The sequence below is a fragment of the Emydura macquarii genome, unplaced genomic scaffold (genome assembly GCF_026122565.2).
Source record: "Emydura macquarii macquarii isolate MOO-44397 ecotype Brisbane River unplaced genomic scaffold, CSIRO-AGI_Emac_v2 contig_3390, whole genome shotgun sequence".
Lineage (NCBI taxonomy): Eukaryota > Metazoa > Chordata > Testudines > Chelidae > Emydura > Emydura macquarii.
Window position 1 is genome coordinate 1,700,651 of NW_027133527.1, and position 18,286 is coordinate 1,718,936.

At 53.5% G+C, this 18,286-nt stretch overlaps 1 protein-coding gene across 6 annotated transcripts in view; it reads left to right on the forward strand.

Moving 5' to 3' along the window:
- The window catches only part of MPRIP (myosin phosphatase Rho interacting protein), a 158,710-nt gene that overhangs the window by 19,405 nt on the left and 121,019 nt on the right, over nucleotides 1-18,286 (forward strand). For all 6 annotated transcript variants that reach the window (XM_067534139.1, XM_067534135.1, XM_067534134.1 and 3 more), the window contains exons 2-3: nucleotides 301-378; nucleotides 2,711-2,776. In XM_067534139.1, coding sequence (XP_067390240.1) covers nucleotides 301-378; nucleotides 2,711-2,776 — 144 coding nt within the window. The remainder of the gene's footprint in view (nucleotides 1-300; nucleotides 379-2,710; nucleotides 2,777-18,286) is intronic.

Genomic DNA, 18,286 nt, shown 5'->3' on the forward strand with positions numbered 1-18,286 from the left:
CCAGAAGGGCTTCACTGAGGAGTCTCTCACACAAGAACTGTGTCAGAACAGGGATTTCCTCTTTCTTTAGCTGACCCAGGGCCAAGGAGTAGGAGTCTCAAAGTTGCTTCTTCCCTTGGTCTCCAGACAGCAGGGATGATGATGTAAAATTTTAACGGACGCGTCCAGTGTTTCTGGCCTCCTGCGGACACGCTGGATCCCACCCAGAATACTCTAGTTACCATGGACTCACCCTGTTGAAGGGAGTGGGTCTGTCTCCTTAAGACTCCAGCTGACGGGTTCTCTTCTGCTCCTTCCTAGGCAAAACCCATCTATGGCGGATGGCTGCTGCTGGCACCAGAAGGGACGGACTTCGACAACCCTGTGCACCGTTCCCGGGTAAGGAAAGTGAAATCTTACCTCCCCCCCGCACTCTAGCTGTCAGGGCAGATGGGACCTGGGGCTTTCTGGGTGGAGCACGGGACGGGGTGAAGGAGGGAGGGGGACTGGAAGCACAGGGTTCTGAGAGGTTTGTTGCTTCTTTGGAATCCACACCTCATCTCTCCCACGCGTTCAGCTGTGATCTGGTCCCACTGCAAGGGCCCCGGTTTGCTATGTGACGCGTTGGCTGATGCTTGATGTCCCATGGGAATCTGGCAGAAGGGCAACACCCTCTGTGCATGCTGCGGGTGGATATGGAATAGTCTCCTGTAGGTGTCAGAGGTCCAGCAGCGAAGGGGTTAAGAGACACCTTCCCGTCGCGGAGGCTGGCTTTCCTTCCTTCCTTCCAGCTGCCGCGTTTTGCTGAGAGCTATATGTACGGTCCTGAGAGTGCTTCACTAGGATTGGGTGGGAATGTGTCCAAAGCCACGTTTGTAGTGGGACCCATAATGATAAATTATTACTGAGTTGGGCTCAAGACACAATATGGATTTCCATTTTGAAACCTTCCTCTGCCATTTGGAGGGTGTTTGATGCGGACCCACCTCTAATGATCACATATCCATAGGCAGCGTTGTTAATCAGACGGGGCAGCGCAGTGCCGAACACGGAGCTGGCCCCCAGGGGAAATGGCAAATGGCACAGGTGGGGTGGCAAATGGCAATGCAGAGCCATTAGACCGCCAAGGCAGGTGTTTGCTGGAGTAAGTGGCTCCTACTTGCATCTGCCTCACCAGCCTGGAGACCCGGAGCCTTCTGGTGATGCTGTTATGCAGGGTGGCAGTCTTGGGGCAGGCTAATTGTGCTTTGGTTAGGCACCCCACGCAACTGGAAGAATCATCTTGGTGATGCCTTAGCAGCACCCCAAGTGAGATTCTCCACCTCCCAGCTGCGTGAAGGCTGGGGATTGGGGCTAAGACAGCCCCATGCCGCGTCCCTGCTGGAGAACAGGAGGTGTGAGACTCTAATTCACACTGGCGGGGGGCCCTGCTTGAGATCTGCATGCTGAGAATAATGGTGGGATGAGGGAATCCTCCAGTTTCCATCGAATCTCCCTTGGTCCTAGGCATGCTGGATTTTCCCCTAATGCTACAGGCTCAGGACATGCTTTAATAGATGCAGGGGAGGCAAAAATGCAGTGGGGGCAAAAATCAGGTGGGAATAATCCATCCTAGACAAGAGTGGAGGCTGGTGGTGGGTTTTCTGGGGGGAAGAGGAACTCTGCTGGGGAGAGAATCCTGCTTCCAGTCTAAGGGGTCCAGGTTTGCATCAGGCTCTTGCTTTTCTGTCCCAGCCTCCGCTCTCACCCCTCTCTCCGCACGTCTGCCTGGCACTGGCACGTGCTCCTCTAATCTGTGCCACTCCGTCTTGGAGCGAATCCTTCTGAGCCACTTCCTGTGTTATCTGAGATGCAGCTGACATAACTCAGGGTCTGGCTGCAAATAACCCAGCGCTTCTTTGGATGCCCATGTAAGGAAGTCAGACAGTAAATCAGCTTTAGAAAACTCAGACTGGTGTGAGCGAGGGCCTCCCGCAGAGCCCTGGCAGGGTCACCCGCCGGGGAACGTGATCCGCCGCCGTCCCCCCCGCCGCCCCAGTTAATAACACTGTGCCCTACCGAACAGAACACCGAAAGGCAACGCCCGCCAAGGCGTGCTGGGCAGCGTTTGCAGGGGGAAGCAGCTCCCGTTGCTCCTGTGGCCTGGCGCGCACGCCACACGCTGCCTGCACGTCCGTTATCATATAGCGGCTGTTCGAGCAGGGTTGGTCTTAGGAGAACCCAGCTCCAGAACCCCAGCTAGATTTGCCTTTGAAATCCACGCCGGTGCTGGGCCAGAATACAGCATCCCCTGGCATGTGTGTTCTCTGTGTTCCCCTTCCCTTGGAAACCCCTTTCACTCTCTGGGAACCCCATGCTGGTTGGGGTCCTGCAGCCCATTAACGCCCCTTCCGCTGCTGAGAGCGCCTTCCCCTCTGCAGGCTTTGCTGTCTGAAGCAGCCTCTTTGAATCTCGCTGGCTCTTCTTGGCCCCCCCCGCCTTGTCCCTTTGATCCCCTTGGCCGTCCACGTCGCAGGCGGCCGGCAGCAGAGCATCCTGGGGGACGTGGCTTGCATGATGATGACGATGGGTTGTGTCACGTGGCTAAGCTTTTCTTTCGCGGAGGGATCCCAGCTCCTTTCTCCCCATGGCTAGACCTTAGGAGAGGAAGCTAACTCGATCTGGAGGAGCTCTCTGGCCAGCTCAGAGGGGAAGGAGCTCCGTTTACCAGCCTTGGTGTCTTCTCTTCCAGAAATGGCAGCGCCGGTTCTTCATCCTCTACGAACATGGCCTCCTGCGCTACGCCCTGGACGAGATGGTAAGTGGCGCCTCCCGGAGGCGGACGTCCCCTGCTCCCTGTTTGTTTCCCTGGTGCGCCAGTTGCCTTCTCAGTGTCTCTGTGGGCCTAGCCGCTGAGGTGGAGGGCTGGAAGAGGGCTCTCCCAGCCTGCAGCAAGCCCTGGGACAGCTGCATGATGCCTGGGGCGGCTGGTGCGTTGAAGACTGCGATGACTGAGAGTGGCGTTGGATGCAGCGTTGCAGCGCTTGGAAGGCAGCCCTGTGCCACGAAGTCTGGGGGCCTGAGGGGCAGAGTGGCTGGGCTTTGGAGGGGGTCGCTAGTGGCCCCCTCGTGGGGACTCGGTGCTGGGGGACCCTGCCCCAGCGTGTGCGGGGCTGGCGTTGTCTGGCCATGGAGGAAACAGGTCCCTGAAGCAGGGCCTGATGAAGGTCCCTTGCTGGGTCAGAGGAGGGCTGGTTCAAATTGGAGCTGTGTATGTAGAGGGGAAGCGTGGGAGTAGGTGGTGTGCCTGCCCCAGGCTCCCACGAGGCAATGGGGAAATGGATGGCTTCCCCCCACCTCCCCCATGATCCCAAGTGTTGCGGGGACGTGGGAAATGTGCCGTGCCTGCTCTCTGGCTGGTGGGAGGGGAATGGGTGCTTCCCAGGAGGTCTGGACTGAGGCAGTGTGGCCCTGTTCCAGGTATTCTTCCTCTTCCTAGAGTCTCTTGGTTTCCTAGCTGGATGTTTTTGGTTGTTGGAGGATCACAGCTCCGGAGATTGGGCACTTCTGTAGCAGTGCCCAGAAAAAGTAGGTCAGCTGGGACGTTTTCCTGCTTCTCTCTCTTTGCAAGGATCTGGATTCCTGTGATCTGGGTGTCCGGGCTTTGTTCTACATGAAAACCTTCTCTCTTGTGCCAGGGGAGCTGCAGATCTGGGTCATTTGGCTTGGCGAGGCTGGCTCCAGCGTGATCGGCTGGGCACGCAGATTTATCCTCGAGAGTTAAACAAGCCCTAGGGTTTTATGCTTCCCTGTGCTGGGCTTAGCGCTTTCCTGTTCCAAGGGGTGTATTTGTGCAAGCACATGGCGTGTGGAAGGGCTGTGCAAAGGCAGGCGTGTTGGGGCGAGGTGTTTGTGCAAGTACATGCATGTCATGGGGCTGGGGGTGTGAGACTCACACTGTAGGTGTCTGGGGTGAAGGGCGTCTTTTAGTTTCCCAGCTCTCCCCTGCCTCGGGGTAGAGGGGCTGGGAGGCGTGCTATTATACAACGGCTTGTACCCACAGGCAGTCCGAGGTGGTGGGTCCCTGCGCTGAGCCTGACTGTGCCCCTTGGCATCTCTGCAGGCTGGATTCTCCACCTGACCCTGAATTGCTGCGGAGCGGCAGCTCCCAGCTAAGACCAGACCGTGCAATAGCTCTGATGTGGTGTTCCCCCGCCCTTCCAGACTACGGTCCTTGCATTCCATGCTCTCTGCAGATGCTCCAGCTTAACCCCATGGGGAACCGTCCTTGAGTTGCTGCCCTGTGGACACCCCCTCCCCCCATTTCATGTAGGGACATCCCGTGGGCAGTTATTTGCAAGAATTCGGGCCTGCTGCATGTGAAAACAAAGGACACAATTTCCAAAATGTGTGTGTGTTTGTGGTTTGTTTTTTCTTTTTCTTTTGGGGGTTGATCCAAGTCCCTTAAATAATTTAGACTTTTCAGGCAGGAGCAGCAGAGCTTTACAATAAATTTTTAGTATCTCAGCAACCTGGCTCCCCACTGGGGTAATATTTCAGGGGGGATACAAAGGAAGGCTGTGCTTTGCTGGCTTATAGAGAAGAGACCCAAATCCTAGGAAGACCCAGGGTCTAAGAGGGAGGATTAGTGGAAGGCTGGGAAGCCCTTTGCTTGCTTCGCAGCTCTGGCCTGTTCAGAAGGCCTTTAAAAGCTGTATCGAGGCTGGCTTATTTTCAGGGCCCTGTATATTTGAGATGCTGGTGGTAAACAGGCTGGTGCTGCTGGAGGCAGTATGGCCCAGTGGATATGGCACAGGGTGTGAATTCTCTGAATTTCTTGGTGTTGCGGGTGTCTCAAAAGCTCGTGTAGGGCTGAGGGTGCTGCAGGCTGGTTTCCGGGGAGCAAGATGCAAGCCCCACGCTCTCTGGGATGCTTGGAAGGAGTCCACATAACTGAGGCTTTGTTTATATTCGGGCTTCAGCTCTGGTGGTTAGTTGTGCTGGTGCAAACATGGTTTACACTGGTCCAGCGTAAGTTGCACCAGTGCAGCCCACTCCAATTTGTACCAGTCCACGTCCTGGTTTACACTGGTGCAGCGTATGTTTGCTAAGGGTTCGCTCTGGTGCAGCTGGCTTAAGTCCCCTGAGTAGCTGAGGCCTGAAGGAAGCTCCTTATCTGTGTGGAAGGGACAGGACCACGTTAGGCAGCACCGTCCATCACGGCTCACCCCTTGGGCACTCTGCTCCTGAGAGGTTTAACGAGCTTGACCGGAGGTGTGTGGGATTCCCATCACACAGCTGTGCTCATGGCTTTCGCCGAAGAGGAACGCTGTTTAGTCATGGGAGTTGGTTGCAGTCTCAGGCTGCACAAGCAGCTCTCTTGGGGAAACTGAGGAACGGAGGGGTGGCATGACCTGCTCAAAGCTCACAGCCAGCTAGGAACGGAACTGCTGACTCCCAGCTCTGTGCCCTGTCCTGGCCCATGCTGCCCCGTGCGCCTGTGCAGGAGGGACGGTAGGTCCGAACTCTTGCATTCAAGTGCTGAAGGGAATTCGGTGTGCATTTGCTGGCTGGACGTGCTAATGGCCCAGGACACATTGTGCTGCAGGGAAATGGTGCTTGATGAAATATGAAGGGCAAAGAGGTCAAACCACAATTCTCCAGGCACCTCCTGGGCTGGCAGGGCTTAAGGGGAAAAGCTGGAAAAACAACCAGTAGAAAGCGAGGGGAAATGCACGCGAATGTGTGTAACATACGTCGGTGTCTATGGGCGATTTGGATCCCTTTGCGTAGACCCAAGACGGCTTCCCACACGCAAGTGTCGTATCAGTTCTTTGGCTGGCTGGTTTTACAGCTCTCTATGTAGTCCCTCCTGCCAGCTCCAAAGCCTCCCTCCTGCAGGAGCAGAGCGTACATCAGAGGAAGAGGTAGACTTGAAGGTACCACCTTGGTGTGAACTGCTGGTCCTGCTCTTACTCCATCGCGGAGTTCCTTAAAACAAACTGATGCTGCCTAATGGAGTCTGCCCTGGGCCCTGACTTTCAGCCCCGTTTGTAATGTCTCGTCTCTCAGGAGTGATCTCCAGGCTTGTGGAAGATTCTCCTAGCCTTCTGATTGCTCTGGTGATGCCTCCCAAGGACTGGGCTCAGCCTTGGAAGTGGGATAGAGTGCTGGACTAAGAGTCCTGGGCTCCATCTCCAGCTCTGCCACCGACCCGTTGGGTGACCTTGGACGAGCCACGTCACGGCTCCGTGCCTCGGTTTCCTCACCTGTACAATGCAGATGGTGACGCTCCTTAGGGGCGCCTGTGGAGATCTATGGCTGAAAAGCGCTATAGGAGAGAGAGCTTTTTCGTGTTGCACATTCACGGCTCGCTTGATGGCTCCAAGGTGGTACGGGGCAGCCTCTGTGTGCGCTATCGGCCCCCTGCAGTATCTGGTCAGGCTCCTGGGTTCAGTTTTAGGCTTTGCAGCAGGAAGAGCACAAGTGTGGCGTCCGTGTTCGGCATGGAAAGCTCTGACGGAGTGCGGGACAGCGAGCAGGTGTTGAAGGGAGCAGTAGGAAGCCAGCGTGCCCCGTGGATGGAGCGGGCTGGGTGTGAGTGCCCCTGCCAGATGGAGAGGGCGTGGGGGGCCCTGTACCTGTGACTCTTCCTGGCATACACAGATGGCTTTGTATCTCAAGGTTGTGAGCTGCCGGGTTTCGGTGGGAGCTTCCTCGATAGGAGACCTTGACTCTGGGTGAAGGGGGCGTCTTGCTCCGGATCTGGGGTGTGACGTTCCAAACTGGCCGAGGTCAGCAATCGGAGGCAGTCGTCTCTCTTCCCCGTCCCACCCAGGCTGGTTCAGAGCCCGCCCTCCAGCTTGCTCTGACTCGTTCTGCAAAAATACCCTCCTGACCTTTCCCAAAGAGTAACCCCTCTGCATCCAGGCTCCTGGCTGGCATTCAGACCGGTGTAAAAGTGGCGCGAAGATCCCGTGGTTGGCTGCCCAGTCATTGCCAGCCCACCAGCTCTGACGATAACTGCTGGGCACAGCCATGGTGGCGAGAGCGACGGGGCAGTTGCAGCTCGGCTAAGCTCTTCTGCTCATCTGGGTGAACAATCATGGACAGTCCTCTTGGCCTGCTGCACAGCGCCCCCTCCAGTTAAATGGAGTCTCTGCAGGCACTGGCTTGGTGGGGGTTCTGGGGTGAGAGAAGGTGGTTTGGGGCTTGGCTTGCATCCTGCCCGGCAGATATTTTGCAGGGATTTCAGAGCAGAGGGACATTCTGTCTCAGGACAAAGTCATGGCCAAGAGGAGACAAAGGAGTTATTTATCTGGTACACCAGGGAGGAGATGCGGAAGAAGGGGGTGATCTTTCTCCTTGCGCAGAGTATGGGAAAACCTCATGCTGAGCATCCTCTGCTTGACCCTGGGGGAGTTGTGTTTGCAAAACGGCCAGTCCCTGAACCTTTGGGATCCAATGCCAGATCTGTTAGCGCACGGGCTCGGAGGAACACAGGGACCTTGTCTTCCCTCTCCTTCCCTTCCCATTCTAGTCACTTACGCCAGCTCCAAAATGAGTTTGTTCTGAGCCAGCCTGTCCTGAAAGCTGTGGGGGTTCATGTAACCCGGGAGCCTTTGTTCCAGAGGCAGATTTATCCTCACTGAAGCAGAGCTGGGTTATCAGGGAGTCAGAACGTGCTGAGCTCTTGGTCTGGTTTTGTCTGTCTTACGTGCTGGGATGCATGTTTACAGTGGGCTTAGATAATTCCTGCAAGGATTTTCTGCAGGTCCCTCTGGGTAAATCCCATGCATTGCAGTGGAAGTTTCTGTTGAGTCCCCTGCACTGCACAACTCATCCTTGCAGGATATTTCCAGAAAAGGGCCTTTGGTTGGTTACCAGGACTGTGGTTTTGTGTGGGACTCACTCAGCCCCCTCCAGGTCAACTACACTGGCCTGAGCCTGAAGCATTATTCCTCGGAGACCTCCGTCTAAGCCAGGCTTGAACTACCAGCTCCTTCCACTCAAGAGAGACAGATCGCACATGGCTTCCTTCTTTTATTCCTTGCACTTTTGAAAGTCTCTTGTTTTGCTGTGTCTTGTTTGCTGGGCTATTTCACTCTCCTTTATTCTGTAATGTGACTAGCTCATGTCTACCAGTAAAAACTGTGGTGAGGAATATAAACTCTTTGCCCATGCAAGCACGCTTGGTGTTTTGAGCCAGGATTACAGGCTCAGCAGGGTGGACTCTGTCTTCCAAGTAACGAGAAAAATCTCTGGTGGGAGCAGAAGAGACTGTGCAAATGGGAAATAAATTTCCAAGGCGAAAACCCCTGATTCAGCAAAGATGTAAGCAGGTGCTTCACTGTAAGTGCTCTCTGCTGAATCAGGACCTGAACTAGGACTTCTAAAATACATCTGGCTTTGCTGATCCCTCTGCAAGGGTTGACTGGAGTTGCATGGGAGAGGAGAAGGAGAACGGACTGGGGGGGGGGGGGGTGTCTATCAGCCTGGCTGTGGTGCCTTGGTAAGTTTAGTGTAGTCTTAGCTGATTCCCAGACTCCATCACCAGCTTGGTCCCGGAGTTCCTGCTCACAGGGGGCAGGGACTTGCTCATTTGATGCAGGACCATCGCTTGGATTTTGAACCCCAGCCCCCCACCCTGTGTGTAGTGAGACTGGTGAGAGTGAGGAGGGGGCAGAATTCGCTTCCTTCATTAGTCACGTGGGGTTTTTTTCCTCCTCCTTCCCCAAGGCTTGGCCCAAGAGCATCTTCTGCCCGGCTGCAGGGGAAAGGGAAGGAAATCAGCGTTGTTCCTAGGTTGGTGGCAGGGGTTGGAGATTCTAGCTTCTCTCTCCAGCAGCCGGGCTTGGAACGGGGCCAGGCAGGAAATGACGCCAACACAAAGGTGCTGTCTTTCATTCAGCAGAACTTGGCACGGCTCGGGGAGCGTAGGCAAGGGGGGGTTTGAAGTAGGGCCAGAATCTTAAAGGACCAGGAGTTGCTTACAAGAAACCAAGCCCACCAAAAGATGGGGAGGGGGGGTACCTGTCTCCTGTCTCCCGTCTCCAGCAGAATAAATGATTGAAGCTGCATGGAGGCCTTCACGTGTAGCTTGTTTACGGCAAGACTGCAGCTGTGCTTTGCGGGGCTGAGGCAGGGAGAAAGGGGGGAGGGGTTGTTCTCCTTAGTTGCTCGGTGCTTTGAGAGAGCCAAGGTTGCGCTGCCCTGAGCCTCACGTGTCCCTGCTCTCCGTGTCGCTATCGCGCCGCTCCCTGAGGAATGGAAATGAGGACGATGCTCCAGGGGCAGGTGAGACTCCTGTTCTCACCTTGGCGCCAGCCCCTCCTTGCAGAAGTCATTTAGATTCCTTGATGGCCTGTGCAGATCCCCTCCTCTGAGGACAGGGTGCACCTGTGTGGGGTGAGCTCAGGACCTACTAACGCCCCCTCCTTTCCCCTTCCTCCCCGCAAAGCGTTAACACACGGGCGGCCCGTGTACACAGGACTGGTGTGCAGCACCGCGGGCTGTTGGCTGTGATGATACCGTGGCGGTGGCTTTGCATCGTGGCTGCAGGCGCCCTGTGCGTGGAGGTGGGCTGGCGTTGTCAGGGCTGCTCCCACTTCCTTGTCAATCGGGGGCCCTTTGATTAGCCCTGGGGACTGGATTCCCTGGGCTACGGAGGGATCCTGTGTGATCCTTGGAACAGGGCTCTGTGGAAGGGTCTGTAGAATGAATGATGGTTGCAGAGGTGGGGCGGGGGAGCTCACCCCGCCTGTGAATGCTCAGGGTGATCCATCAGTTACTGTGGTGCACATAGTCCTCATCACTGAGATGGGGGGGTAACTCTCTCCTGTAAAGCACTTCTCTGTTTAACCTACACAAACCCCTACCCTGTTCTCTCCTGCTGCGTGCCTGGCCTCCGACAGCTCTGTGCTGTATCCGAAGAGCCTTCAGTAGAAGGGAGACGATGGAAAGTGTCACTTGATAGATTTGTATTCGGAAACCCACAGCCCCAGTTCCCTTCCGATGAGGCCCCTGCTCCCAGTACAAATCTGTTCCCTCCTGTCAGCTCTCTGACCTGTAACTCCCTCTCTTGCTGTTGTGGGTACAGTTGCTATTTCAGCCTGACCCAACTTATCTCCTGTTTCCTGTGCTGCTTCTCTGGGTAACGTGACGGAGCTCTCCTACCGAAAGCGCCCCTGCTTCCCTTCGAGCTTCCCCCAAGCATGCGGGTAGAAGCCTGGCGGTGTGTTTTGGTGTCACCTCCACCTGGTGCTCTCCTTTGTCTGTCAGTGAGGTCAGTGCTGCTATTTGTTTGTATTACCGTAGCACCTGGGAGCCCTAGTCATGGCCCTGGACCCTGTTGTGCCAGGCGCTGTACAAACTCAGAACAAAAAGATGGTCTCTGCCTCAAGGGGCTTACAATCGAAGTATGAGATCAGAGACAACAGATGGACACAGACAGATAAGGAAACAATGAGATTGCATGGGTCACTACGATGGGCTCTGGTCTCAGCATACCAGCAGCCTCGCCATTGTCCAGTTTTTTTGTAGGCATCCCGGCAAAGGAGAGTTTTCAGGAGGGATTTGTAGATGGATAATGGAGGTAATTTGCTCATGCCACTGTGTGCCTGCCACCTCCAGGCCCTCTTGGGGGCTTCCTTAGCTGGCTGGCACTGAGGGGCTCCCGAAGAAAGCTGCAGCTGTGGTAGGAGTGGAGCCGGTTAGCAGCTGGACTGAGACCTCCCAAGCAGTTGCAGGAATGTATTGAATTGCACTAACTTGAACCTGCTAGACATTAATTTTGTGGGTTTGGCAATTTCTGCTCTTATTAAAAGTGTGGTGGGGCGCGGGGGGGTCTGGCAGCGCGAGAGAAGCTGCTACTTACAGAAGGTGACGGCTGACCGAGCGCTTGGTTCGGTGGGAAGAGGTCCCAATGGCTTCTTTTTGGATCGTTCGCTTTTTGTTCTTAGGGAACTGATTTAGTTATCCAGCATCTTGACAGAGGAGCTTTTATTTATTTTATTTATTTATTTGCAAAGTCCACATCCTAGTGACCTTCCTGTAGCAAAGGTCACATCTGTTTTGGAGCTAGGGTCAGCAGTTAATGAGACCTCCGCCTGTATTCAGAGTGGGGTCCGGGGCTGGAGCTGATCTCCGTCTTGGAGGGGCGGAGGGCATGTGCGGGGGTGAGGAGCGGGTAGCGTACATGCCAGCGTTTCAGCTCTGGTTCTCCTGCAGTTCTCATGATTCATTCTTTAGGCTGGGCTGCGTGTTGAAAATGTTGGTGGTTGTCCAACTGGCTACTGCCTTAGGAATCTTCTCTTTCGATCCAGTGTGTAGAGACCGAAACACCGTATGACTGCTGCTTACGGGATGGTGTGTGTGTGTGTGTGTGTGTGTGTGTGTGTGTGTGTGTGTGTGTTGGGGGAGGGAAGGCACTGCTTTTAGAAATGGTGTTGTCTCGGGAGTACGGTACTTGGCACTGACGCTCTGACAACTGGCCTAGCTAAGAGGCAAAACAAGTGCAAATGCTCCGCCTTGCAGCAGCAGCTGAATGTGGACAAGTTGTAATTGGAGTTGACTGAAGAGAAGAATGTCTGATCCTCCTGGGGGCGGCCGCCTCTGTCTCTTGTGAGCTCCCAACAGGGAACAGCGCTGCAGTGGGGGAGTGTGCTTGGCCTCTGCTCTCCTGCAGACCAGGAGGCCCTCAATGGTCTTCTGGGCTCCTCACAAAACTCACCCCTCATTTCAGCACTGGTTGGCATTGTAGGCTCAGGATGAGATCAGCAGAGGGCTTAAAGGTCAGGGTGGAAGGACGCTGACCGGGTTGCATGAGGGAGGCTAGCAGGTGCCCAACCTTGTGTGCACCACTTCAGCTGGTACTATTGCCTGATCTTCACTTCCATCATGGGCACAACCAAAAGCGAAGGCATGACGAACAGGACTGGAGAAGGGGTCGTGGTCTAGTTGGAGTTGGCTCTGTCCCAGAAACTTCGGCATGTTCCATTTTTGCATTGGTTTTGTAAACATAGCCCGGCTGATCCCATCAATGGCTGATATGTGGCCATCAAAACCCTTCTCTCTTGTGGCCCAGGTCCCCAGAAGGGGAAGGCAGGTGTGTTTGAGCCCTTTGAGACGAGACCAGTTCAGTATTTCACCTTTATCAGAGGGTGAATAAAAGTGTCTGTGTTGTAGCAAGGCTAATAGAGTCATAGATTCCAAGGCCAGACGGGACCATTGTGACCCTCTAGCCTGACCTCCTGCACATCTCCGTCCTAGAACTTCCTCAAAATTAATTCCTACCGTAGATCTTTTAGAGAAACACCCGATCTTGATTTAAAAATGAGTGGTGATGGCGAATCCACCACCACACTTGGTAAATTGTTGTTCACTTGTGCGATGTGCTGACCATTTCATTGAAAGGGTCTAAAACTTGCATGGCTGCTGGCTCTGAGTGGCTTGAGGAACCTCTCTGAGGATTGACTGCTCTACCTGGAAGATCAGTTGCTCTGACAGATATAATTTATGCTCCATAAGGCCCGTTCTGGCATTGAGATATGTTTCCTTGTTTCGTTTTGTAGGATGAGTTTTATAATGGACTTCAGTAGAGCAAGAAGCCAGCATGCAGGTTGATGTAGGGTGGGCTGGCGAGGGGAGACCCAAGATTGTGTGTGCTGTGTGGCTGATTAATCGCAACTGCTGTCTCTGGCTCAGTGGACTGTCCTGCCATAGCTTAGTCAGTCGTGGAAAACCTTGGAACGTGGCTAAGCAATTCTGGAGTCAACCCCTTTAGAGAACGGGAGTCAGCAGCACTGCACTAGCCACGTGTCAGACCTAGATGGGTGCCTGGATCAGGGTGACCTTCTTGTTGGGGTTGCTGTATTGAATCGGAATGTTTTGGGTGCTCTGATTTCTGGCTCCTTCCCTGGCCTCCCTGCTCCAGTTTCATTACTTTTTTTTTTTTTTTTTTTTTTTAAATGAACTCCTGAAAATTAACCAGGTATAAACTGCAAATTGTTCCTCTCCAAGTCCAGAGAGTTCAGCTGGGAAGTACGTCAAAGGGGCCGATTGCTGTGGGATTGGAGTGGCTTTATGGCTTTGCACACAGGCCTGGCATCTGGGTTTTTAAAATTTCTGCCCGTCTCTCTAGTGGTCGGAGGCAGTTCCGTCTCTCTGCACTAGAAGGCCAATGGCTTTGTAACTGTCTCATCGTTGGCGATGGGGCTACAACACGTCTTTCAAAGCAGCATCCGTCTGACCCTGTGGCTGTGCGGGGTCTCTGTCTCAGCATGGGCTCATTTTTTTGAAAGGCTAATTCTGGATTGACCGGTTACAAAGAGAATGAACGTGCAGATTCATGGGTGCCGGCTCTAAATTAAAAAAAAAAAAAAAAAAAAGCCACCTCCGCACTTGATGTGGATTGTGCCACCTGTTTTTGTCCCCGGCGCACCATTGAATTTATCTCCCAGGCTTTAGCGCTGTGGACTTGAGAGGCTGCCGCTGTGTAATAACAGTGCCAGCGTGCCAGCTGTAACCGCAAGGTAGGACGGCTCGCTGCACTGCGGTTTGGCGGGAAGAGGCTGCACACAGAAGGAAGCTCTCGCCTCCTGGATCGGTGTTGGTGGCACTTCCGTCTTTGGGAGGCCCAAGGAACGCCCGCAGGACTCCTGGCCTTGAAGACCATCTTCCAAATGCATGGCATGGACCTGGGAGGAAATGGCACCTTGCCTCCCCTGCCCCGGCCCTGCTGTTTGTTCCAAGCACTTCTCCTGGGCTGGACTCCAGCTACACTCTGGTGAGCTCCTGCTTGGACTCCTCTGCGTTGCTCTTATTGCTTCACTGATGTCCCCGGGGGCCACCGTCGGCTGCTCCGATGACCCGTCCTGGAGCAGCCCTGAGACAGCAGCTCCAGCCCATGGATTGCAGACTGGCGAATGAGTGCCGGGTGGATTTTTATGGGCCGGAAATGGCGCTGCTGGCGCAGGGAGGCCGCCCAGGGGATTTGACTGAAGTGTGGGAGAAGGGCTGGCTGCTGCTGCGGAGCAGCCTCGAGGCCTGTCTGGGGAAACAAGGTGCTGTGAGGAAGCGAAAACGTTCTTGAGCGGGAGACGTTCGTAACTGGTCCTGGCTGCCACTGTCAACAGCGAGGCCAAGGATGGCCTGGGCACGTCTGGGCGCGTAGAGCGAATTCCTTCCGCCCCTGCCAGGGATCCGTGCAAGGCAGGACAAAGGAGGGCAGGCAAGGTGTGGTGTTGGGAAAGGCGCACCGCTGCTGCCTTGCTGTGAACAAACAGCTGGCGCTGGTCTCCCAGACAGTCGGCGCGGCACTAGACGCAGGTGACGTTGTGGAGCCCTGCGATGAAGATGTGCTGTTGCGGTCTCTCTATTTTTGGTGCGCCAAGTTACTGGTGCAGATTTAATCCTTTTGTCAGGTGACTGCTGGGGCGGAGAGCGAATGCCCTGCTGGACTCCCACTGCCCTGCCATGAAGCAACTCCACGGGCTACGCTGGTCAGGAAGGCTCTGGCCGGCTGTGTCTGGGAACTGCCGGAGTTAGATAACAGCTGGGAAGACTTGCCCACAGAATAGGGTACAGCACATGCCTCCTTCGCTGCTCTGTCTTGGCTGAATGAGGGTGCAGCCTGGTCTCCGTGCCCAGTCAATCCTGGGGCAGCATGTGTTTACTCTCCATGCGGATGACTTTCTGTTTATCTTTCGGTGACACAGATGCCTGTCCTGGGGGACCTGGGCTGAGACGCCTAAACTTACTGCACAGGATTCTGGGGCTTTTAGTTTAAAGCAGAATGTGGCTTTTGCAAATGACTCCAGTCATGCTGAGTGATCAATAGCCATAAAGCTTGCACAGGTTATGGGAATACAACTCAGACAGGCCCCATCCCTTTTCTCTCAAATGAAATCTATCGGGGGAGCTTGCCAGCGCGGTGCTCCCGACTCTGCAGCCTACCTATACGGCGCTTGTTCAGACATGCCGAAATTCCTTGGTCGAAAACTTGGGCATTTGCAGAGGAGGTGCTGATTTTAACCACCCACCCCCATGCCCTCTTCTCCTTCCCTCCCTCCCAAAAAAAAACCTTTCTGCAGCTGCAGGGCAAATGGGGGTTTGTTCTTGAACAATAGCTCAGAGTCGTGTTCCCATGCAAAAGCAGTCACGGTGATGATCCCCCAGCGTTGGCTTGCTCATGCCATTTATAAGCCTACACGCTGGGTCAGATGATGTACAAGGATGGAAACCGCTAATGATTAATCGCTTTGGGGGGAGGGGGAAGGCAGCTGACTTATTGCTTGTGAATCAGGCCTCTTGGAATGACAGGGGAGATTCCGCAGGGGAAAGGAACCTCTGTAGCATCAAAAGTCTGTGTGGGTGAATCTCTCTCCCCAATCCCTTGGCCAGATGCTGATGCCACTGTAAGTGGGAGCAGTTGATCATTTCCTCCACTTCCTCCCTAGATTAATGGTTTTTTCACACCTGCGTTCACCGCCACTCCCGAACCCTCTTATGCAGGGCTTGTTTGTGGAAGATCACAGTGCAGCAAAAATGGCTGTAGATCAACTCCCTGCAAACCTAGGCTTGGTTTTTGAGCAGCAGCTGCAGAGGCTTCCCATCATGGAGGCAGTTGTCTCTCTAGGGTGCTGGTAAGACTGCAGCTGGAATGCTCTGTACGGTTTGGGGCACCATCAGCTAGAGGGGCTGCCAACATAATTAACAATCTGCAAGGGTTGATTGATAGGGAAACTCTGGGAGGGAATGGGAGGAGACTTGGTTAAGTGATCATTAAGTGTGGCTACAAGTACTTGTAAGATTTAAATGGCAGGGAGGGAGAGGAATCCTTTAGACTGGTCCATAGGTCCAAAGTAACGGGATGCGATTGAGCAAAGGAAAATGTAGGCTGGATATCGGATTTCTCTTAAAGGAAAAACTGGTTAGACTGTGAATAGCCACCTAAGAAGAGTGCCAGAGGTCCCATTGCTTATGATTTGTAAAACTAGCGGGGACAGAGCGGGGGCCTAGAGCGTGGGCCCTGTAAGGTACAATTCTGCCCTAGCTGGGAGAGGACATATGAGATGACCCGAGAAAGCGGGGAAGAAAAGGGACCAACCCCAATCCGTTGTGCAAAGGCTGTCCCAGATGCAGTAGCATAAGCTGTCCCTATAGGGTTTTTGACTCTCTCTCATAGTGGACTGGCCTCAGGCATGGTGTCTCACCCGAAGTCCAATGGAATCTGACAGCTGTTCAGTGCTGTGTAAATTTTAAACTTCCTTGTGAAATCCCTCTGCACACCACAGATGAAACCTCACTGCAATCTGCAATGCATAGAGCAGTCCCAGGGGCAGAGGTCTTAGGGGCTGTGTGTACAATCCTGTGGATGAGGTGCTGAGATTGCCAGGCCATCAGTGAAAATTGCGCCAGAGAAAGTTGGAAAACCGAGCCAAGAAGATGGACCGTGCCCAGACTACGTAAGTGATGAGTGCAGCCACACTGTAAATAGTTACACCAGCTCTGTGTGATTGCTGTCTATAATTAGATGTCCAGATCTCTTTATAAATAGACCTCTGATGAATGGGAATGTTATTGTAATCCCTACTGGCTTGCAAAGAGAGACCTTCATTCCTCTTCCACGTTCACCTGGACCGAGATGGTGGCTAACATGCTTACCATCTGGGAAGGTGTCTTGAGTTTACTCCTCAGTCTGGTAGAGATAATACTTGCCTTTTATCACAGTGGGGTGTATGCAGGTTGGAGTTTATAAAACAGTGGGTGTGTATAGCGGCTTGCTGAGGTTTATCCTGGGGTTTTTTTTGTTTGTGGTGTTTTTTTTTTTTTGTTTTTTTTTAAATTCAGCCCTTTGCCGTGGTGGTGACACCATCACATTAATTGCGGTGAAGGTGACGTGCTTTGCTGGGGTTTCCTCCTGCCATATAAGCATCCTTTTCTGTAGTTGCCTGGGAGCCTGCTGTAGGAGAGGATTTGACTGGCGGTTTTGTCAGGATGAGTCACTGCTGTTTCGGAGTTGGATGTGTCCGTGACACACAGAACAAAGCCAGGGGCAGTAGGGGATGGCAGATACCCTAAGCTGTAAGCAGCTACCTGATACCCACTCTCAGAAGACTCTGTGTGAATAGCCTGTTAACAGTTAGGGAATGAACTGTCCCTGCCTGGGCTGATGCAGGCTGAGCAAGAGAATGGGACTTGCTGCTCCGAGGAGGAATGGAACTAACATCTGGGTGTGAACCTACTGCAGCCGGTTTGTCTCCTGTGCGGTATAGCTTTCTAGTTGTCCATTTAACACTTGCAGGGGAGGCAGTGACCTAGCGGAGCGAACATGGGCTGGAAGTCAGGGCATCTGGGTTCTGTTCCTAGCTGTCCCCATTACTTGCTGACTTCCCGTTTTGTTAAGATCTTGGATGAGTTATCCCCATTTTACAGATGGGTTGGGGAGCTCTGAGTCAGAGACATATTAACACTTAGCTACCTTCTTGGGGTGTTGCGTGGATTAGTGGAGTGCTCTGTAGATCTACCTAGCTATTGACGTATCAGGGAGGACTATTTTGGGCGTGCCAACAGTGCAGCTTCTCTTGCTTTCTTTGGTGGTGAGTTTCCTATGGTCTGAGTGCTCTGCACCAACAGAACAGGCTCTCCATGGTCCTTTCTTTGCTTTTGTTTCTGCCCTCTTGGTTTCCAAATCTTCCGACTTGGTAGATGCTTCTAGGGAAAGTTTCACTTTCTTGCAATGCCGTTTGTCTTGATGGCTGCTTCTAGGTGAGGGTCTATGGGAGTCTTTCCTGCATGAGGAATTCCATCTCTAGCCATTCATGCCCATTGAATGTGTATCTCATACTTAAAGCACAGTAGCTCAGCTTGTAAATCGGACTGTGTTCAGTAATGCTAATGTAAGTACACTCAAACCAACATCTCTACCCATGTTTGTCAATGACCTGAAAGTGGGAGGGCAGGAGGGGCACTGGGTGTGGGGGGCCCAGAGGGGAAAACCAGGCCAGCTCAGCGTCTGGCAGCAGTTAGGAAAGTAAATGGACCACTGGGATGGATGTATAAATAGAAGAACAGAGGCCCTGCTTGGAAGAGGGAGTTCTGGCAATGATCAAAGGGCTGTTGGGGTCACATCTGGAGTCCTGCTCGCTGGTCGGGGCATCATGTCACCGGAAAGAATACTGAAGAATTGGAGGAAATAAAGAAGAGGTTGACAGCAACATGCAAAGGGTTGTGTTTTTTTGGTGGAGGGGGAAGAGGATGTAAACTTAAATACACCCTGACACACTGTAGCTTATATAGATATAATTAATGAAAAAAATAACCTTTT